General features: G+C 37.6%; 2 protein-coding genes across 3 annotated transcripts in view; one reads left to right on the forward strand and one right to left on the reverse strand.

Moving 5' to 3' along the window:
* Positions 1-3,479: 3,479 nt before the first annotated feature.
* LOC119572270 (ATP synthase subunit O, mitochondrial-like) lies at positions 3,480-14,242 on the reverse strand. Its single transcript, XM_037919281.1, has 6 exons — positions 14,144-14,242; positions 7,980-8,024; positions 7,760-7,870; positions 6,240-6,372; positions 5,533-5,645; positions 3,480-4,059 (listed from the first exon to the last, which is right to left on the reverse strand). Exons 1-6 carry the CDS (start codon positions 14,168-14,170, stop codon positions 3,859-3,861), a joined length of 630 nt encoding a protein of 209 aa, XP_037775209.1. The 5' UTR covers positions 14,171-14,242; the 3' UTR covers positions 3,480-3,858.
* Positions 14,243-14,461: 219 nt separating this feature from the next.
* LOC119572269 (DNA-directed RNA polymerase III subunit RPC4-like) overlaps positions 14,462-22,500 on the forward strand; it is an 11,814-nt gene continuing 3,775 nt past the window's right edge. Inside the window, exons 1-7 of one of the 2 annotated variants that reach the window (XM_037919279.1) lie at positions 14,462-14,599; positions 16,576-16,817; positions 17,103-17,227; positions 19,446-19,597; positions 20,297-20,504; positions 20,783-20,865; positions 22,058-22,075. In XM_037919279.1, the coding sequence (XP_037775207.1) occupies positions 16,576-16,817; positions 17,103-17,227; positions 19,446-19,597; positions 20,297-20,504; positions 20,783-20,865; positions 22,058-22,075 (828 nt within the window). In that variant the 5' untranslated portion in view covers positions 14,462-14,599. The remainder of the gene's footprint in view (positions 14,600-16,575; positions 16,818-17,102; positions 17,228-19,445; positions 19,598-20,296; positions 20,505-20,782; positions 20,866-22,057; positions 22,076-22,500) is intronic. The other variant, XM_037919280.1, reaches the window with a different exon arrangement.

A 22,500-nucleotide genomic window follows, 5' to 3' on the forward strand; every position in this document is an offset into this window, starting at 1 on the left:
TAAAATACATTATGGGGGCCGCCACAGTTGGCACATGTGCGTGATTGTGCAGAGCAGTTAGATCGGGTATGGCCAGGTTGGGCACATAGTGGGCATCTGGCTGTGGAACGGCAATGTTTGGCTGGGTGTCCAGGACGCCAACAATTTTGGCACTGACGTGGAGGAGGTTGGTATGGACGAACAGGGAGGGATTCTCCTCCTATGTAGACGTTAAAGGGAAGGTCATGTGTACGGAAGGTAATTTTGGCTATGTTAGTGGGTTTCTTTCGATGACCTCTGGGGGGAATGGAGTAGCATTGTACTAATGTTGCATCATAGTCTGTGAGACAGGCAGGTAGGTCTTCTCCACAGTCTGACCAATCTTTGTCATAGACTGGGCAATTTGCTGGGGAGATTGAAACTGTTCCGGTGCAAGTATTGAGGGTTGGATGGGGTTCTGCAAGGATGGGGTTACCATATAGGTCAGTTAGTTTTGTTAATGCTATAGCTTGGTTTTCGGATGTTACTGTGACAAGACGGGAGCGGTCGGGTCGGCTACGGAAAGAGACTTTACCTACTTGTTTTTGGAGACATTGTTGGAAGAGAAGGGTGTTGTCAGAGTAGGGAGCTGTGGGAGGGATCACGAAAAATCGGTCCCATTTGGCTGCGCTAAAGAGAGTATTCAAGATTGTTGTAGAGATAGGGGTAGTAGAAGGGCGGGGGCGTGACGAAGATGGAGTAGTGTTGAGGGAGGTAGTGTTATGGGGAGGTGGGCAATAAGGCTGTAAGGTATTAATAAGGGAGGATGGGGTGGTTGATGTTGGAGGTTGTGGGGATAGAGGTGTTGAAGTTGAGATTGCTGGAAGAGTGGAAATGTTCCTTAAGGGTTGATTGTTGGCTACTGTACTAGTAGGCATTGATGAGGGGGTAGTTATTGTAGTTCGGAGCCGTGGTCAAAGGAGAGCCTGGGGTCTGGGAATCGGGTGGGTTTACATCGTTGGGGCTATTTGATAAAGGGGCAAGCCTCATTGCCCCTAATAGTGGGGATATGTTTTCATTACTGGCCATGGTAAGCCTGTGTTATGTTGGGGATAAAAACAGTCCACCCCTCAGGGTCCCCTTGAGGGGTAAGGGCTAGATAACTAAATCAGGGGAATACCGTGCCCATGGCTCCCTCAGGCCGTTCAGGACTGGCACAAAGTCAGCCTTTCATCCTTTCAGCACGGCTCTCACACCTTAGGAGGTGGATAGCAGAAGGGTTTGGTGAAGGGTCAGAAATGAAAAGTGGGAAGGAAAAAAGTCCATGCAAAATTGGTTGAGTCGAGGGCTGAGTCCCAAGGCTGGGAAGTTCCCCATCATTGGGTCCCAGTCTCCGCCTCCTAAGCCCCCCCACGACAACAACGGGCAAGGGATTGGGGGGGTGTTTTGAGTGAAGAGAGCATGGAAATTGGAGGATAAATGACTTGTAGGCACGTTCTCTTGGGTCATGGTTAGATATTCTGGAATGTCTTCCAGAGTTTCTGAAGAGGAGTTGGTTGGAGAGGTCTGAGAAAAAAAGGTCTTCTTATGAGGGGGAGAAGAGGGGACAGACATTTGAGGGGCGGAGGGAGAGGAGTTGGAGAGGATGCGGTAGACGATGGGATGGAGCGCTTAGCTTGCCTTGTGCGACGAGTTGAGCGAGGAGGAAACCGGGTAAGTACCAGGGAAGTAGAGATTGGAGTGTCTGGATTTAGAATGGCAAAAGAATTTGACTGGGAGAGGGAGGGAGTGTAAGTGGGATGAATAAGAGATACTAGGGAAGATGTAAAAACATCTTGGGAGGGAGGGGGAGGGGCAGAGCAAAGACAGTACTGGTTTAGGGAGTTAGAGAAAAATATCTTAAGCGTGCTTCTTAAGTGAGGCCAAGTTTGGATCTGTGAACTGCCACCTTACACTCATACTTGCAGATAGGGTATCCCCTGTAAAATACATTATGGGGGCCACCACAACTAGCACATGTACGTGATTGTACAGAACAGCTTGATCGATCATGACCAGGTTGGGCATACAGAGGGTAACGGGCTGTGGAACGGCTTCTAGGAGGCACGATGTAGTATTGTACCGATGCAAGTATTAAGGGAAGGTTTGAGGCTGCTAGTGTTGGGGTTGATAATGTCTTAGCTTGAGATTCAGATGTAACTGTGACAAGGCAGGAACAATCAAGGCGGCTGCGGAAGGACACTGCCTGCTTGCTTTTGGAGGCATTGCTGGAGAGAGAGTTGTCAGGCCTAAGGAGCTGTAGAGAGAATCACAAAAATTCGATCCATTTGGCTGGGCTAATCAGAGTATTAGAAAGTTTGTAGAGGTGGGGTAGTAGGACGGGAACGTGTGGAAGAGGGAAGTGTTGAGAGGTGATAATAAAGCTGCATAGTAGTAGTAAGGGAGGAGGGCGTAATAGATGCAAGCTTTGGGTGATGAATGAGAGGGGAATATTTTTCTGTAGGTTGAGTAATGACCTGGGTGGATGATTTGACCTGGACTGTGATGATAGGTATTGAGGACGAGGTAGTGTTCAGTGTCGTTGACAAAGGAAAGCCCTTGTGGGGGTACGGGTTAGACAACTTAAACAGGGGAATACCGTGCCCATGGTTCCCCCAGTCTGTTCATAATTGGCACAAAGTCAGCGTTCTTCTTTCATGCAATTTATTGGTGAGAAGACTGGACCAGAAAGACTGCCAGTGGGCAAAAAGAAAGATCTTAAAGTGGAAGGTAATAATCCAGGGCTGGAATACGGGAGACTGGGTTCGTGTGATGTGGATATAGCGGCAGACCGTGCTAGAGTATCGCCGGAGTTTCCGACATGGTTGGGCACCTAGCAAAGATAATCGAAATGCTTATTCTTCATCGAAATTGATACCATCTGTGAATACCACTCTACTTCATGTTCCCCAAACTTCTTTAAATATGTAAGGCGCCATCCAACAACGGACACTGCCTATCGGCAAAAACTTTAACCAAATATTCTAAAATGTTTAGAGGGCGATTGGCGGGCACGAGTGTAGGCTTGCTGCCTGACGTTCACAGGATAAACACTACGGTCAGTACCTCACCACAGTTCGGCCCGTAATCCGTGTTGACAATACTGGTGGCAGTCATGGCCGCAGGGGACCGCTCGATCTGGTAACACTGGTAAACAAGCGTGAAATATCCACCCACCGTCCATAGCCCGTTCGTCTGGATCGGGGCCTAACGCAAGCCCATTTTCATTTTCTCTACTGTGGAAGATGAAAGCAGGTTTTGGGCATATTTTCCTCTCCTTTCTAAAACCCAATATTGTTAGATGGGGTTCTCTGTTAAATATAAAAGTATGAAGGTATGGAATTCCTTTCTTAGTTCCTTGAATACAATGACCGACTTCAGGATAATCTGAAGGTACTTATGCATATCCGCTCTCATTTGACTGGTAGCACTTTTTCTTTTACATTTAATAAACTATATACTATAAATGAAAATCCACACCATAACCATACTGGTTTATTAATAAGGGGAAACATTCAGATGAAGACAGAAGAATTACTTTCATGTAAAATATGAAAGGTCTGATTGAAATAAATACAATTTACATAAAATTTTTAATTTACATATAGTAATATTTCCATTTTGTACAGTTCCACTGGAAACACTGGGTTGCAACAACCTCAAATCCATTCATTTTACATTCCGAACTTAACTTGGTCACCTGGAATGCATTCCTTGTGTTTTCATTGTTACCACAATTTACTTGAACATTTACATTCCCACTGGTGGTAACAAATCTAGATGTCAGCTTCCTACATTTTTTCGTTACTCAAAGCTTGATGCTCTGATTTTCTTTAGAATATAAAAATACAAGAAAAAAAATTAAACGGCTTGTTCAAGAAGAGATGTGAACTTCTTAATTTTGGATGCCATGGACATGTCGGCATACTTGTCGCCAATAGAGACGATCATTCCGCCAATGATGGATGGGTCCACTTTCATTGTCAGCTGCAGGGACTCGCCCTTCTTGAGGAAAGCCTTCAGTGATGCTTCCAATTCCTTCTTCATGGCTGCATCAAGAGGCTGCAATTTATGTTAGAAATAATACATAATTAATACTAAAAATACCAAGAAAATTTTAAAAGTTAAATAATCTAACATTTTTTACATTCACAGGATTTCCTTCAACATAATATCTAAAAAGTAAATTACAATGTACTAAATTTTACTGTAAGGATTATAAAATTACTGCAAACAAATCAAATACAAATAATTCATGAATTAACAATGAAGTTACTTTTAATGTAATGAATAAAACTGAAAAAAATATATCAACAAAAGCATGTGGGTTCCCATAGCTGGACAAGAAATTTAGTTTGTCAAAGGGCAAAAGAGCTCCTACAAAAAGTACTAATATGCCTTTCATACCTAGAGATAGGCAATAAAGCTGAATATTTAACCCACTGTGCTAGGACAGACAGGACAGACAAGACAGACAGACAGACAGAGACACAGACACACACAAACACACACACAGGCATAGCATTTTCCCAGCGGCATTGGGTAAATTACATTATAATTTCTCAATAATAACAGCATAATGTTTTAAATACTTTAAACAAGTAAATGTGGTAGACATCAAAGGGTTTTAAAGGGGTTCTTTATTAGAATAGAATGTCTTAGATTTCAATGGCCATGGCATTATTAGTAGTATGGTAAAGAAAGTGATAGAGGGAGAGTAAATGGGGTAGGATAGGGATTGATAAAGGGGGGAAGGGTTAAGGACAAAGGGCAATTAGATCAAATGGTAGATATTTATGCATTTGAGGAAGGGGAAAAAGTTGTTAACAGAAAAGATGGGACTGAAATTTTAAGGAATTGGGAAATCCGATGTGGTCAAGTAGGGTCTACTACTTCTAGTGGCTGAGCAGTAGTGGAATCATCTGTATGTAACTAAATTTGCAAGTAATTACAGTAGATAATAAAAGTACTTGCAGCCAATAGGTTAATCTAAATCCATAAAATGCAAGAGTGACAATATTCACTGTCATTCATAGTTTTTCCACTATGAGATTCCTTGCCCACTGAAACTTATGAGACAACCGGATAAGAAGCAATGTTTATGCTCTTGCTGCTTGCCTTCGACTGGGATTCAAAGTTTATATGGCTTTTTCAAAACTCAATTCCCTGTGAATGAGGGCAACATACATCTAACATAGTACATAAAAAGAAATATAGTTATTTCAATCTGCTTTCACAATGCACAACTGCTACATTCAGATACACATCCCACTCCCTACCTACCTTCAAAAATCACATTCACACAAGTATATACGTAGTGCCCATATAATCACTTGAATTCTCAATTAGATTTTTTTTTTGTTTGTGGAGCTATTAGTTGCAGATATGGACTCCATACTCTCAACCTAAATCACAAACCACAATTCTCTCTTTTCTCTGGCATTCTTCTACACCCATTAATCCCACAGATGGGGAAAACTGCTGACTAAGAATGCACAGCTATCTCCTTTACAAAAGCTGATATGTTGATCATACCTTGGCAGTTGTAACTTCACAAATGACTTCTCCTCTCACAGCAGCCATGATGACACCAAAGGAATTCAGGACACCATCCACACTGGCAAGACGACCATTTTCAGCCAGAGCACCTGTTGGGTAAGTACATTCAAATGTGAAAATTGACAATTAGGCTTGAATTTCAACAAAAAAGATTTTTTAAATCTATTTTTAACATAATGTAATGCGATTCTTAACCTAATCTCAATGGGAGCTTCCCAGGTCATACCAAACACCACATCATGGTGCATGTGGAGTCAGCTTATCGAAGTAAAATCAAAAGCATAAGAAACAAAATTACCCCAAACACTATACTCTTGATTGCTGTATATTTTATTTTAGATAATGAATGGAGCCCACAGGCCAAACTAGTACCTCTCTGTTTAATGGGGACAACCTAGAGCGTGTGAGGGGCGGTCTACCATAACATAAGACATTATCCCGTGTAAATGGGTTAACTATAAATGGCTTCATTTATCTGTATCATGAAATATTTGCGCTTATAACTGAATTCATAGCTGCCCTCCCATTAATTTTCCCTTGCTTGTCAAAATATATGAAAAAAACTAAATGGCTTAAGGATTCAGAAAAAGAGCAAAAAAGCAAGACATACAAGGAAAAAGAGTAAGAGCATGAAAGTAACCAAGTGATGATATAAGTCAGAATGAGTCGGAAAGAAAACGCACCAAAGAGGTTGACTGTCAGTGGACTAGCATTCTTCTTGGCCAGGACAGAGTTGATGGCCTCCTTCTTGAGATCCTTGCTCAGCAGAGGGTTGGTAAGGAAATCCTTCAGTTGGGGATCAGTCTTCAACAGACCCTGAAGTAAAGGAAATGAAGTTGAAGTATGAACTTTACCTTGGCAATCAATTTCTAAAGAAAATACCTAATTCATGACAACCACATGAAAGTTCTACTGACACTAAATACTATATGAAAATATGTTCAATTAGTAACAGCTGAATTATTACCAGACTAGTGTTTTACACTAGTGCATTCAAAGGAAAATATCTAAATGTATTCTCAGTGCACTGTACATTAGTCACCAAATATAATATCAACCCTTACAGGGCAGAATATTTCCTATCCTGGCAATGGAACACTAGTTTTAGGAATTGCACAAAACATTAATGCTTGAATGAAAATGAGAACAAAATGCAAATATGTAAAAGTCTGGAAATTTGTTGTGTGATTGCAAGCTATTACCTAATTTTATGCGATGTAAAATTTATAGCTTGTAAACACAATGACATTCAGCTGTTCATAAAAAAAATATGATATATTATGGGGGGAATTATACTATAAACAGGGAGCGAGCGTAAAACTTCGCTGTCATTACTCAAGTATGAGTAGACAGGTAATGTCTATGGAGCTAGTAAGATCCTAGTTGCACACTCCTTTTAGTGGGTCGTGTGGCATGGTTGGTTTAGCACTGGCCTCCGGTTTCATACCCGGAGTGACCTAGGTTCGAGTCCTGGTCAGGGAGGGTTGTTATTTATCGATATCAATGGGGCATTGCATTATTCCATCTTTCATAAAATATACCTCAGGACATCTGACTTAGGATTTGAATTGCTAAATCAATTTCCACCGAGTGCCCACGGGGAGTGAGCGTAAAACTTCGCAGTCATTACTCAAGTATGAGTAGACAGGTAATGTCTATGGAGCTAGTAAGATCCTAGTTGCACACTCCTTTTAGTGGGTCGTGTGGCATGGTTGGTTTAGCACTGGCCTCCGGTTTCATACCTGGAGTGACCTAGGTTCGAGTCCTGGTCAGGGAGGGTTGTTATTTATAAACAGCTATTTAGGGGAATTTTTTTTCTTAACTGAAACTATTGACAGCCATTTCAGAAAATTGAAAAACAGGCAAGATTTTTCTTATCACAAACCCCCAATTTTTTCTGATATTTTAGTTATATTTCTACATGAATATTCATTTTCTCAAAAGCATCAAATAGTTGTTTATGAAATATTTTGTATGGGAGGTGAAATAGCAATGCAAATAATACTATGCACAGCCTTAGAAATCCCATAATATTCTTGCACACTATTTTGACAATCAAACTTACAAAAAGCATGAAAGTGGTTTTAGTTGTGCAATGATCAAAAACACTTTACCTACTTCTGATTAGCTCAATTTTTTTTCAGGAAAATGAGTTGAGAAAATTGATTTCTAATGGACAACTGTAAGAGGTTTTAGTACTCACAGAAAGCTCCTTGATGTCCTTGTCTACAGCATCAAGGGACTTCTTCTTCATGGCTGCTGAGTAAAGAGCAGTAGCATATCGGCCCTCAACTCCAAATACCTGCACTGGGGGCTGCAAGGAAACATCAGTTTAAGTTTCCTTGAACCTTTTAAGAGTTTATCTTTATTATGTAAATGACACATCTATTAAAAAGTGTTAAAGGGAAAACAAATAAACCCACCTGAACCAGTTGCCTGGTAGCCACCGAGGTGGAGAAAGACCTGGCCTGTAAAAGAGAAAAAAATTCAGTACTATGAATTATAAAAATTTCATGTGTTCAAATCATTAAACCATGAGCCCTTTTACACCATGGTATTTTAGGCACCAATGCAAAGTTATTCTTGTTAATTCCTTCCTACTATTTCAACCAAAACATTTAACTTGCATTTTCTTTTGCATACAAAAATAAATGTGAGCTATATTCTGCTTACACACACACACACACTCACTCTCACCAGTTACTTTTCCCATCACTCTACTTATAAATTTAAAAATCTAGTATAAATTATTCATATTAACAAAAAAAACAAATGATTTCTACCTAAACACTATAGCATACTTCTGCAAGAGGAAAATGGACAAAAGGGTTTTTTTTTTGCAAACTACCTCAAACAAACTTTTTCCCCTTTAACCTCCTTTTAAACAGCAAGAGTCAGCCAGTAAAGCACCTTGCCTAAACTATGTGATCATTTTACATATCAGAATAAAAATAGCAAGTGAGGCAGGCAATCTAATAGGATTTAGGCTGCAATTTTCCATTGTTAATGTGAAGTATGCTCATACTTCCACTCATCTCTCAATACACCAATGACTTCAATGACAGAAATACATGCATACTTTGGTATGGACTTCAGTAAAGAGTAATACAAAACCAAGTAAAAATCAGCTTGTACAACCTATTGTATAATAATCAAACTATCAACACATTTAAATGGTAAAAAGACAAGAAAAACTAAGGTACAATAAAGCAAGCTTATATCTGGTTCTGCAGATAGTAGTGGGTATAGCTCTTTATGACCTTGAGGATGGGAGAAATATTAAACACTACCAAAAATACTAGTCTACCATCGCTACATCCCATTCTCACCAAAGAGATTGGGAGAAGTAACCCTCCCAACCCTTAATGCAAAAACTATCAAGGAGCTCAAGAGGCAAGTAAAAATCATGCATGAAGCAGCTTGGGCTATACGACTTAACCAGTATTGTATTTTTGTATGGGAGGTGAAATAGCTATGCAAATACTATGCACAACCTTAGAATTCCCATTTTATTCTTGCACATTATTTTGACCATCAAACTTATGAGAAAGCATGAAAGTGGTTTTAATGCGCATCAATCAAACAAAAGTAACAACTACTTCAGTGATTTCTATGATTTTTGTACCATATGCATACAGCTATTTCTTAAGAAAATATTAAGCCTTCCCTTATGATTCAATTTCAAAACTAGATAAGAAATAAATTTTAATAATAAAGGAAATAGCTAAGTAAAAGGGAGGTGCTGAGTCACCAAGGAGTCAAATTAGTAAGCCTAATTGATTCCACTTGATATCCTCATTCCAGGATTCTTTTTATTACTATTAATATCATTAGTTATGATTTGTAATACTGGGATCATTATACCATCATAAGTACAAATAGTAACAAGAAATTAAATCTTTCCAAATATTGAGAAAAAGGGTAAATCGGGGAGCTCAGGTAACCAATTTTGGCAACTAAGCGCTGGTGAAGCTAAAATCGGAAAACTAAAACCACAGTAGACAGAGCAACTGGTTAGGGAAAAACAAAAATGATATTAGCTTTGTGAAAGGTAAAAGGCAATGCAATTTCAGTTCATCCAAGTTCAAAGCTTTGTGGTTTGAGAACAGTAAATTAGACACTGAAACGGAAATTTTCCAGACTACTTTCACACAACTGATCATGATAATTTTGGTATCAATGGATTCTCCTTACTATCTATTATACAAATATAAAGAAATTTTGCCACAGACACCCTCCCATTAGTGACAATTTTGGTGACAACACCAGGAGAGGATATAAAAGATTCCAGGAATGGCTGGGTAAAATATGTATCAGTCACAATATTGTCTAACGCAGGGGGCTGTATCTCCTACCTCCTTTTGGAGGCTACTGCCCCCTACCCCCACAATGGAAGAAAGAATAGTCCTTATATTCACTTCAGGGTAGAGCGTACAACCAACATGTGAGAACCCCCAATGCTCTCTCCTGCCATATGTGCAGTACAGTGTGGTATTATCTTCATCTTATTATATTACTGTTATTATACCCTGTAATTTCCCTGGTACCTTTCATGCCCTTCCTTGTTATCAGAGCCAAGAAAGACTTGGCTCTGACAGCAAGAGCAGTGCACGTTCAAGAGAGAATTCCCAAAACCAGGATATCATGCAAACCCAAAATCTGACCTTTCCTACCTTCTACCTATTCCCTAGACAGGGGGACAAGCCCCCCTGTACCCCCCCTTTTATTAGCACTTCATGCCAACTTACAGAAAACGGACATTAAGAACTCTGGCTGTGTGAGGGTGTCGTGAGCTTAGTCTCTGAATGATGGTACACAGCAGTTACTTTCATCATTTCACAGTAAATATGAAGCTGGAGCAGCTGTGCATGTGTTGTTTATTACTATCTTTTATGCGTTATAAGATGGGAGTGTGTATTTCCCTCTATCTCTGTGCATCATTCTCAGTAACATTAACCAGGATTTAATTTGAGGGATGCAATTAATTCATACACAATTACCAATTCTTTTATTGGTTTCCTAAACCTTTCATTTGCAACATAGGCAATACTAAGATGGAAGCATATAGATACCAAGCAAAGTATTGTAAGATAACAGAATGGTGTTCACAGAAGTCGACAATATTAAAAAAATTGTAGGGACCCCACTGGTTGAGGTGCAATTAAAGTTCAAAGGTTGAATCTCCAAGGGAAAAAAAAAAAGTCCACAAACCTCATTATTTTGAACTGTCTTGAATGTGAGCTTTCTGGAAAGTTCATAGATGGCACTGCATTTTCCTAGTAAATTTGTATCAACTTAAAAAAAACAAAAAACATTTAATTGTGTTATTCTTACATTTCTAATAGCCAATATATTCTTAATATTTATATATTTATATATATATATATATATATATATATATATATATATATATATATATTTATATATTTATATATATATATATATATATATATATATATAAGTTAAGATAAATGATAATTTATGATATCTTAAATTATTCATACTGATATATGGTTAATGTCACGCATCTTTCATTATTAAGTCGTTGTCCACCCTTTTTTTTGAGAGAGTACACTTGTCACTTCAATCCTAGTGAACTTTGTGGGAACATGTAAAAATGACTGTACTGGCTGCAACCATGGGTACATTGATTTGATATTGAAATTCAATGGAAATATTGAAAACATTTGTGATTTATGTGCACATAGTGTATTACTGAAGGCCGAGGCAAATAAGCAACTGCATTATTTCTGTTTACTGCTGAGTTATACCCAATAGGGAAATAGGGTGATCAAGTAGGGTAAACAGCAATTCAGGAAGGGGTCCGAGGGCAGAGCCCCTGGGTTAGGAGGGTTTTGGTTCATTTTTCGACTGTGACAATTGGGTCTTCCCAGACAATATTTATATCATCAGATTTGTTCTCGTATGATGAGAAAGAATCTGGGAAAATTTTCCGTGCATGTCAACCAGGAGTATAGTGAAGTTTATGGAGTGGTTACTTTGACGAAAACTAAGACCCTTTTCATCTATGGCAAAACGTGTGCATATCGAAAATAAGGGAGATATAGGACAGACAAGAGTGAAGATGGCCCCTTCATTTTCTAAGTCCCTTCCATGTTTATTTCACGAGAATCAAAACAAATGTGACGCGGAACTCATTACCAAGTAGTCCTTGTATTGCTACACGCTTGTGAGAACGAATATTTTGTAAATATCAGCGTCCGTTTTTTCGAATTCATGTATGTAATGCATTCTTTTCCTTTCATTGTTCTTCATTTACGTGTTTTGGCAAGTATTTATGCTATTCTGTACAATAACCTTGTGCACATGCGCGTTTTGCCACCGGGAGATTTGACAGCCAGCAGCTCCATTACGTCCAGAAACGCCAGGGAAAAATGTTTCATTTCCAGTGCTGCGTCAAATCTGGGTCATTTTTAAAGCCCTTTTGTGGATATACTGGATAAATAGACATTAGTTTCTATCACATCCTGATATTTGAACCCATCCAGTGCTGCAAATGCTGAATAAAGTGATTAGAAACCAAGCATTTGTGCTAGACGGAAGCGAAGAAACGTTCGGTGTTTCACGATATAATGGTATGTGGTTTTACCTTGGGGGTCCAGGGGGCGTAGCCCCCTGCCTAGGTGTATACAATACCACGGGGTCCAGGGGGCGTAGCCCCCTGCCTAGGTGTATACAATACCACGGGGTCCAGGGGGCATAGCCCCCTGTCTAGGGAATATGTAGATCGTAGTGTATAAATCCCACAGGATTAAGGTTAGGTTGGTTTATTGGTTAGAACGCAATGTACAATTACCACGGGGGATCTGGATTATGTGAAATCCCGTAGATTTTTACTGAACGGTGGTTTTGGTTCCCGTAGAGTTTTTCGAAAGTTGCCATGTCGGTGCGTAGACTTTGAAAGGTGGTGGCAATATCTGTAGAGTTTCATTGTCCGATTTTAAGTGTGTTTTGTGCTCGTTTATACATTTCTGTTCTCTTTTCTTCTTATTACAGCCTGTTTTACCCCACAATTTCCCTGATCTACTTCATGCCCTCCCCTGCTATCGGGACTTATCAAATCACATCAAGATTGTCGGCTGGAGAATGCAACTGAAATAATCATCAGATTCGTTCTCATCTCATGAAAACAAATCTGATGATATAAATATTGTCAGGGAAATTAACCAGAATCTGATGTTCATTCCCGTCACATTCACCAGCCAACAATCTTGATGTGATCTGACAAATCCCAATAGCAGGGGAGGGCATGAAGTACATCTGGGAAATTACGGGGTTATACAGACTGAAATAAGAATAAAGAACAGAAATGTGTAAAACAAGCACAAAAATGCTTAAAATCAGAGGGGATCCAGGGGCAAAGCCCCTATTAGGGAAACGCAGTAACCAGCTATGGAAGACGATTCTTAACTTTCTTAATCTGGATTCTTGTTCTGACCTGACATTTTTTTCAATATTTTCACTTTTGTTTCCACTTTCTCTCCCATATGTTCTCCCCTTTCAACCCGATTCCCAATGGGTCCCATAAGATTGAAGGGCTTGGAAACAATTGTCAAAAAGGTGCAGCCGCCTTATTTAGAATTACCAAAATAGAAAACAGTAGCAGATTAACAGATAATACACAATGAATAATTACTACAGAACTGGGTATCATGTGAACCCTAAATCCAGACCTAACCTCTCCTACCTTCTATTTATTCCTTAGACAGGGGGAAACACCCTGTACCACCCTCCATTAGCACTTCATGCCTAATAATAATTAAAAAAACATTAAAAACTCTAAGCTATGTGAGGCTGTTGAGGACTTATTCTCTAAGTGGTGACATGCAGCGGATATTTTCATCACTTCGCAGTAAATATGAAGCCGCTGCAGCAACTATACCTGTGTTGTTTATTACTATTTTTTATGCTCTAAAAGATGGTAGTGCTGTGGTGTCCATTTGTCTCTATCTCTCAGTCATTCTCGGCAACTTTAGCCGAAAATAAAAATTGCAAGGTTAGATGGCTGTATGGAACTAAAAAAAAAAAAAAAATCACCGGATGTTTTATGTAATACCACTAATTTTGAACTAGTGATTTCACCTTCTCACAATAAAAGATATTTCAAAGTACATGATCAATTTCAAGCTTGTAATTTGGTGTTAAAAGCCTTACTTTCCAATTACTTTACTAACAAATTACCGTAAGAAATAGATGGTTTCCTTTGGATGTAAACAAATTTAAAATAGTTGTTTTTCGTTACTATTACTATCAGAAATCTAAAAAGACCTACACAAATCTCACTAACTTCGTCTACCATTTTCACCTTTCCTTACTGTGCCGTCGTCTTTATCCCATTCATCAATTAAAACAAAAAAAACGATCCCCAAAATAAACCTCTCCGATCAGCTGATCCAAAATATCGGCTCTCTCCACCGGCGGCCTCATCAATCTACCATCAAACACCTATCGCCAGCATCATTACCTACACCAATACTCTCTCCTTTAATACCAATAACCAAAGAAACATCCCGACAAAGAAATCAGAGAGCAAGAGCGCCCTAAACGGCGAAAACTCGGCACCTACCAAGATTCCGAACCTCGCAGCAGCCATGGTGGAGACGGACCGGTGTTGCGACTCCTTCTCCGGGCGACGGCAGGAGGAGGACTCGGCCGATGGTTCTCTTTTGGTTCTCTTTTTGGGTGGGGGGAATGGATTTTGTGAGTTGGGGTTAATTTGATATGTTGTTTTTTCTTTTTTGTTTTTTTTTATTTTATTTTGGTGGAAATTTTTAGTTTTATTGAACCGGTGTTTGGGAAATATGTTGGGAATAATTTTGTTAGTATATCAAAGAATAACATTCAGATATTTGATATTTTCTGCTTCTAAAAATGCAAAACACCCTATGTCTCCTGTCCTCCCAGAGAAAATAGTAAAACTGACAAAAAGGGCCAGGGTTCATGTGTCTCTCGGATGTAAACAAGACCAACAGCGAGCGAGGTTCGGGAAGGAGACACTCAAAAAAAAAAAATCTAAATTACGGTATAAATGTCCTTCGGTGTTAATTTTATGCAGGGCTGATGGATGGTTGAGCTGTGGCTGTATTGTCATGATATGTCGATTGGTGATTTTGTGTGTATCTTTTTATTTGGTAGCGATTATTTGAAAGGAACATGTGATGAGTGATGTTCATGAATTAATGCCGACTCGGGGATTTTTAGTTGAAAGTATGAATGTTATGAGAGAATTGTCCACATCTAGAATAACTTGTACATTGTATTATCTTAACATGTTGGTAATGTCATTTGTTAACTTTGCTGTACAATGACTGTCTAGACTTAATAATGTGGTAGTGATGAAACTTCACCCTTGCCAAATATTTTACCAAAATTTAGGTATTGTTAATAATGGGCTAAAATTACAGCGGAGCATTCTCAGTATAAATAACATTATTATGTGTGAGTATGAACATTTTGTCGTGACATAATGATGTACTGCTATCATGACATGCATTATAGATGATAAGTTATGTCCATAAAATATGCACAGTATATAGTAAATAGTAAAGATAATATTCCAGTTAATAGTTACTACCATTTTTTTTGCAAAATACCGTCATGAGAATAATGTTGACAGGTGAATTCGTCATATCCCCATGCTTCGTGAAAATGTCCACTGTGCATTCGATATTATTCCTGTATGCTACATATTGGGAATTTTGCTGGTTACCATTAATTTGAGTCAACCTTAAAGTATTCCTAAATTCAGAAGTCATTTTATCCATAAATGGTTTTGCAGAATGCTATATTTCACAAAATCTATTTTTGAGATACAGCCTTTCAAAAAAAACAAGTGATTAGCATTTACACATGTTTTGTTCAAGGTGTACAACTTTCACATATCTTACTGCCCCAAACCATAGGATGATGTATACCATTCAGTATTGCATGATCCCTATATATGTAACTATAATGAAATGAAAATTAACCTGTTATCCACAGACTGCAGTTGTGACCATGCTATATGTCACTTCATTATTTCTGTTTCCTTCCTGCAACAATTTACCAAGAAGAACACTGCTGAGATGCTCAATATGTCAGTTCATCAGAGAGGGTTTAGTTTAACACTCACCAACATCATATGTAATCTCCTATCTACCGTATATGTTACACCCTCCTGTTTCCTCTTTTACTCATCTGACATTTTGTTTCATCTTTTTTCCATTACCATTTCCATTTTTTCATTTTCTTTCTATACAGGGTCATGGTCAACTTTTTCTTTGTGTCACAACTTTCAATTTTCAAACTGCTTTCCTAAGTATTCACCTCTGATGCCAAGTTCCCCATTTTGATCAGAGTTACTGTTTCTTCTCCTCATTTCTTTTTTTGGTTCTCCTCCTTCAGTCTTCTCTACTGTTGTCATTGCTTTTTTTTTTTCTTCTTTCTTTTCTTTTCTTTTCTTTTCTTTTATCTTATACAAAGTGTGATTTGTTATTCAAACACAGGATGACAAATTATGGTGAGCAAAAGCATGTCTTACAGCACCGCCCTTTTCCCTACTAATTACAACATGATAGCCTCCCGAAAAGCCTCCCCCCATGGCCTCCCCACAACTAGAAAGTGCCCAATTTACCCAACATCTCAAAGTGAGAAGTGTTGGGAACTGACAGGTGTACCAGGTACTTCTCTGCTTTCCACAACTCTTGTATAGAAATATTAGATAACTAACATTTGTTGTACTTGAGATATGGCAGTGAAATGTATATTTCCTGCTGACAAAATTTGTTGAAGTGAACCATGTAAAAAATCATGTTTTTTTGCAGCTGAGTTACCAGACAAGCTGGAGATATTGGGTTCTTTGGCAATAATGGTGTTTATGATAATTTATGAACAAAGCTAATCATGCTTCCATAACCTATGCCTTTACCTCTGTGTATATACAAATAAACCGTAACTGGTTATACCTTCATTCTTTATTTTATTTATTATTATTATTATTATTATATATTCTTCTTACAGATGACTGAACAGAATGAAGAGGCTAAGAATGCTGTATTAAAGAGCCGTGATAAAGGAGGGACCACAACCCCTGGCCCAAGCAGCAGCATGTCTGTTCGTCTGCCTTCCTTCAGAGGCCCTCGTGACCTCACTCTTTCAGCCTCCTCTGCATCTACACCAATTAAACCAACGCTTATTACTAGACCTAGAAAGACGTTTTCACCAAATATTCCTGTTAGAAGAGAAAAAACTGAAAAAATTGTGTAAGTTGGTTATGAGTTTAAAGTTAAGATGAGTTATTATGCTAATATTTTGCTTTTTGTTTTTTTTTACATTATCAATATAGAAGGAAATAACAAATATGAATATGTAATAAAATAGAATAAAAAGTTCTTTAATAATTTTTTATTGTTATTTAGCTAAGTAAGAACATAAGGATGAACAAAGTCACAGTTAAGTCATTCTTTATCTTTGACTGTAATAGATATGATGTACTGATTAGAAATTGTTTTAGGTTTTCCTCCTTTTAACAGCTAAACACCTTTCAGAGAATCAAAGGCAGAAAAAAGTCAGAAGCGAAATCGTGACCGTGACAAAAAAGAAGGTGGAAGAGGAAGAGGCAGAGGTCGTGGCAAGGAATTCGTTCAAACGACTGGCTCTCTCTTTGGTGAAGGTAAACTACTGTTAAGTTCTTTCAGGTCTTCTGCATGCTATGAAGTAATGTAGTAAAGGAAATTAGCAAACTCATTTACACTTTATTATTTGGTTAGAGTAAAATTTTAAAGGAAATTGGATTTAACATCGCAGAACTGTAATTTTTTCAATCAGGCACTTAATTAAGGCCTTATTTTTGAAGTTCTAATTTAATTTCAGTCTGACATTTCAAGAGCTAGTTTTTCCATACCAGTAAATGACTGTCATATATCAGATACATACCACACATTGGGTGTCAAAGCCTTTCCACATGTGAATGAGAGAGAGAGAGAGAGAAAGAGAGTGAGTGAGTGAGTGAGTGAGTGAGTGAGTGAGTGAGTGAGTGAGTGAGTGAGTGAGTGAGTGAGTGAGTGAGTGAGTGTGTGTGTGTGTGTGTGTGTGTGTGTGCATACTTGCATGCGCGCGTGCACATGCACGTGTGTGTGCATGTACATGTATAAATGTATTTATGTATGCATGTATGTCAATATATAAAAAGAATGTATGTGTGTGTGTGTATGTGAATCTATGTATAATTGCATAGTGCTTACAGTGATTTCATAAATATATGCAGATATTAAGGTCATCCCCCCCCCCCCCCATATAAATGTGATTAGTTTAACATACCAAATAATTAGTCCCCTTCTTTTTCAGTACATTTCACTAGAAGTTCTGTGACCCTTAATTCAGTGACATTTGATGCAAGTCAATCGTCTACCTCTCAGTTCTCTAGATGCTTTTTTACTGTTATTTGTAGGCTTTGGAATAGATTGCCTTCAGAGATTGTAACATCTCTGATTTTTGATAAGTTCAAAAGATCAGCTAATATGATTTTCTGTCTTTTCTTTCATTCTTTCTTAGTTTTGTTTTGACCTGCACTGTTGCATTTGGTGGTATGATTCTCAATTTTTTCAGCATAGCTCTTTATATGGCTTACCATAATAATAATAATGATAATAATAATAATAATTTCATCATATCTTGGAAATATGAACTCAGATTGATAATAAATCCCAAAGTACTTTCTTTTTTTCTTTCTTTCTCTCATTCTTTTCATTTTCTTTTTTACAAAAACTCTTACTGCAAAATTGTCTGAAAATACTAAAAACCCTAGTTTGAGAAAACTACATTGAGATTTTTTTCCTGTATTTTCACTGTAAGCCAATTTTATGAAAACTGGAAATATGTAGATGGATATTTTGTTATCATTTCTTTTAATCCTTCCCTCTCCTCATGATATATGGAAAAGTAGAAAAGTCTGACCATCATATCTGCATATATTTATGAAATCACTGCCTGCACTCACCAATTTACAATTGATCATTTTGAGAAATTGAGATATCACTGATAGAGAGAAATCCCCTCAAAAAAATCATGAAAGGGTACTTTCAAATGATATGAGAGATGGTCCATAAAGACCATACATCTCAGAATCATCAGTTCTAGTATTTTAAGCCATTCTGAAGGGGGATGGTCTCCTTAACCCTTAGTGCTAGGATGGCATGCCATACATGCCATATCCACTGTGATTTTAACTTATTCATTGTCTTTAATGTAAATGGCTCCACAAGTTCTTAGTGACCAGGGAATGAATTACTAGTCCTACCAATGTCACCTCTTCACCCTTTTCCTTGATTTTCAGATATTCTTTTTTTATTTTTTTGTTGCTGTTAGTATTTTAATAACCTTATGATCATCACAATGGCAATAAGGATAATAACTATTGATTTTCATAGCATTAGAAAATTCAGGGAATAGGGGAGGAGATTTCATGTCTTGGTGGAGCCATGAGTGTGTGACAAAATTCACAATGGACAGTACACATACCCATGTAGAAAGGGTTATGTGAAAACATTTTCAGCTATCTTCATTGCATCATCACCATTATCATGATCAAATTCATGTCTGTTTTCCTCCTTGTTTAAGTGTATAAATATGAACAGTTTTGTACCTAGGACTCTTAGGTGGGGCAATTGCAAAAATTTATTTTTTCTACCACACTCACTTGATTGGACACCCCTCACAATGTCATTTGTGATTTTCTTTATTGATACTAGTTTAATCATATCTTTTTCTTTTATTTTTATTATCAGTATTAGTGATACTAATATCAACATTATTGTCATTATCACCACAATTTCATTTTCTTAAGAACTTCATAAATGTAGCATCATTAAGATATCCTCTCCTTTTCACAGGGATAGCAGCCACCCCCCAAAGACGGGCCGGAGGAGGTTATGGGTTTGGGTGGGGAGGTGGTGGAGGCGGAGGTGGAACAGGAAAGGCTGGAGATGCTGGCTTCATTCACAAACCTGTGCTCAATCTGGATACAGTTAATAACATAGATAAGGTGATTTGCAAGGAATTTCTCTCCTTTTTGTTGGACATGGGTTGTTTTGGTATCTGGATGAATGTAAATATTTGGTTCTTAACAGTCCCAACCACAGTTATCTACAACTTAGTGAAAATTACATATTAAATCATATGAGAATAAGAGGAAATCAAAATGTGCAGTTGTGAGATACCAAAAGTATTGCAAAATAAATAAAGCATGAAAATACCTGAACTCAAAAACTATGTAATTATGAAATCTACCCATCTCATGATGAGGGAGAGTGACTCATTGATATTATGGGGCCACTTGGTAGGGAGTAAATCAAGAGCCAAATGTATTCTATAATAGTCTCTCCTAATTCAGAAAAGAAAATACCATTGCATTAATAGTGTAGTTTATTTTAGCTAAATAATACAATATTAGAATAAAGCTTTTTTAAGAGTTAGGGGATGTTTACATATAAGGGATGCCATAGAAGTTTGATTGGATATTATTGTAACAGAAGAAATAAATAGAGAAATACCGAAAGAAAATTTCATAAATGACTTTGCATTATGGTGATAGGGTTTTCATATCTCCTTTTCATTTCAGTGGTTATTAATGCACATACTTGATACGGATTTTCAGGAATCTTCAGCAGATTTTCCCCGATATTATTAATCTTTTTTTCTTTCTTTCTTTCCATTATTGAAATTTAATCTCTCTTCTTTTTAGGATCATGAAGACCAAAAGTTGAAAGACCTACTAAGAGACAATTTCATAGATGACCCCAGTGATCTCTCAGAGCGGGACAGTGACGAGGACTTATTCCCCGTCCAGCTCCCAATGGTGGACACGGGTCGAGGCTTTAAGGAAGAGGATGTTGACCATGACGTCAAAATAAAAAAAACGGAGCCAATTATCACTCCCGATGGCACTGAAGGTAAGAGAAAAAATTAGTAGTAAGTGATTTCTTTTGGGTTAAGATTTGAGGTTTGAGGACACTTTATATTCTGAAAATATTGAATATATGAGAAATGTTAAAATAAGTCAAATTAAATGTTACTACTGCCACCTCTTCTTGTGGAGAAATATTAATAAAACTTTCATACAATAAAAATGGAGTAAAAGAAGTAGCTATTTTTGAAATTTGATGATATAAAGAAGCATAGGATCCATGTAATAATTGTAAGTTTATATATATGAACATTCCTTCCACAGTAAAGAGTGAGCCAGCAGATCCTGAAGAAGCCATGGCAGTGGTAAATGACACAGCACCTGCCGTAGAGACGAAAGATATTAAGGTAAGGACCAGTTATTTATTAGAGACAAAAGTTGATTTTTACACTTTTTATTCTTTAACCCATTAGATCCAGGTGCATAGCAGCCCACACATGGCCCGAAATCTAGACATTAGACGACTCTCCTGAGTGTGTGGCTCATAGGCCCAGCCCACACAAACACTCATGTGTGGTATCAAGACTCCTTGCCTCCCATTTGCAATGTTATTATCTCATTTTCTCTTTGAGTGTTTTTTTGCTTTTTTGACATCTTCCAAGTTCTATATTTGTCATTTGAAATGCTGTATTTGGTAATAGACTGTTTTCCTTGCACAGACACCACATCATATCTTTAGGTAGTCTATAAGTCTGCGCATTAAAAATAATAATAAGTGATATTTTATTATCTGTGTCATTAAAAAAATGTTTTTGTATTCAGTTTTATGTAACATACCCTCTGCCACTGGCAAGGCAGCCAGGAATGGGATCCTATCCATGGAAATAATATCCTCCCTGAAACTGGTACTCTTCCAGCCATAGCTCACAGATGGTTCATTCCATCCTTGTGTACCAGTGGAAATAATACAAGAGCTCTCTCCTAATTACTCACTGTGTCTATCATCCTCCAAGAGTTTTGTGCATTCAGCACTCAGACAATTTTTTTCATGATGTTGTGGTCATGTCAACTGGATCCAATGGGTTAAAGGATTTTGTAAAGTCCTAGTGTGTAGTAAAATATTTAATTGCACAGCTGCATAGTATCTAGGATAGGTGGCAAGGAAAATACAGAAAATTGATACCTGTAGTTATCCTTTAATAAGATCAGCAGTATAGGTGTCAAGAGTCACTCCCACCACATGGATGGCTTTGAACATGTCAAAAGAATCTTATGGCAGAGTTTCTATTCATAGTTTTAAAGATTTTCTAATTTGTATAAGGTAAATTACAGAAACTCATGAAAATGAAAAGATATCTGAGAATACTCTTCTAATAGCCAATTTTGGGAAGGTAAAGGTCAAATTGTTTTGTGGAGAGGGATGAGAAAATTAAATTGATCATGAAATGTAAAGCCTTCTGAATGTGTGCATAAATAGTGTCTGCACTGTACTTCACAAATTAAAGTAATACAGTCTTTACAGATAGCATGAAAGTGCTTTACACTTAAATTGTGCAGGCTATATACCTTCATTGTCTTAATGTCAAATATATATTTCAGAAAGAGAATCTACTCCAGGTAAGTACCAGTATATCATTTAATTGATTCTGATGGTCATTCTTTCCCAAAAGTTGGTTTTGATATACTTCAACAAAGCCTGTGTTTTGGCTGCATTTGTTGTGTTAAGTGTCCCATTTTGTTTCAGGACTTTCTAAGGGCATTTTCCAATGATAATTTAGGAATTATTTTACTTTTTCATGCTTGGAAGTGTACTCTCCCATGTTTCCACAGTACATGAGAATCTGGGAAGTCATGACTTTGTGTTATGGTGATATGATCAGTACACTGCAATATAGAATAAAGTGTTTATACATATAACCCTATAACTGCATATAATATATGACAGGAGCAGCATGTTCTTTCCTTGAAAATTTAATTAGTTACATCATGACAAGTATTTTATCTATATTTTTTATTAATTACCTTGGAAGACAATGCCAATT

Source organism: Penaeus monodon, chromosome 4 (assembly GCF_015228065.2).
Source record: "Penaeus monodon isolate SGIC_2016 chromosome 4, NSTDA_Pmon_1, whole genome shotgun sequence".
Lineage (NCBI taxonomy): Eukaryota > Metazoa > Arthropoda > Malacostraca > Decapoda > Penaeidae > Penaeus > Penaeus monodon.

Coding starts and splice junctions, on each gene's coding strand:
- LOC119572270 (XM_037919281.1), bottom strand. CDS start 14,170: ATGGCTGCTGCGAGGTTCGGAATCTTG. Junction 8,025..14,143: donor CTGCGAGGTTCGGAATCTTG/GTAGGTGCCGAG, acceptor TCTCTTTTACAG/GCCAGGTCTTTCTCCACCTC. Junction 4,060..5,532: donor GTGAAGTTACAACTGCCAAG/GTATGATCAACA, acceptor CATAAATTGCAG/CCTCTTGATGCAGCCATGAA.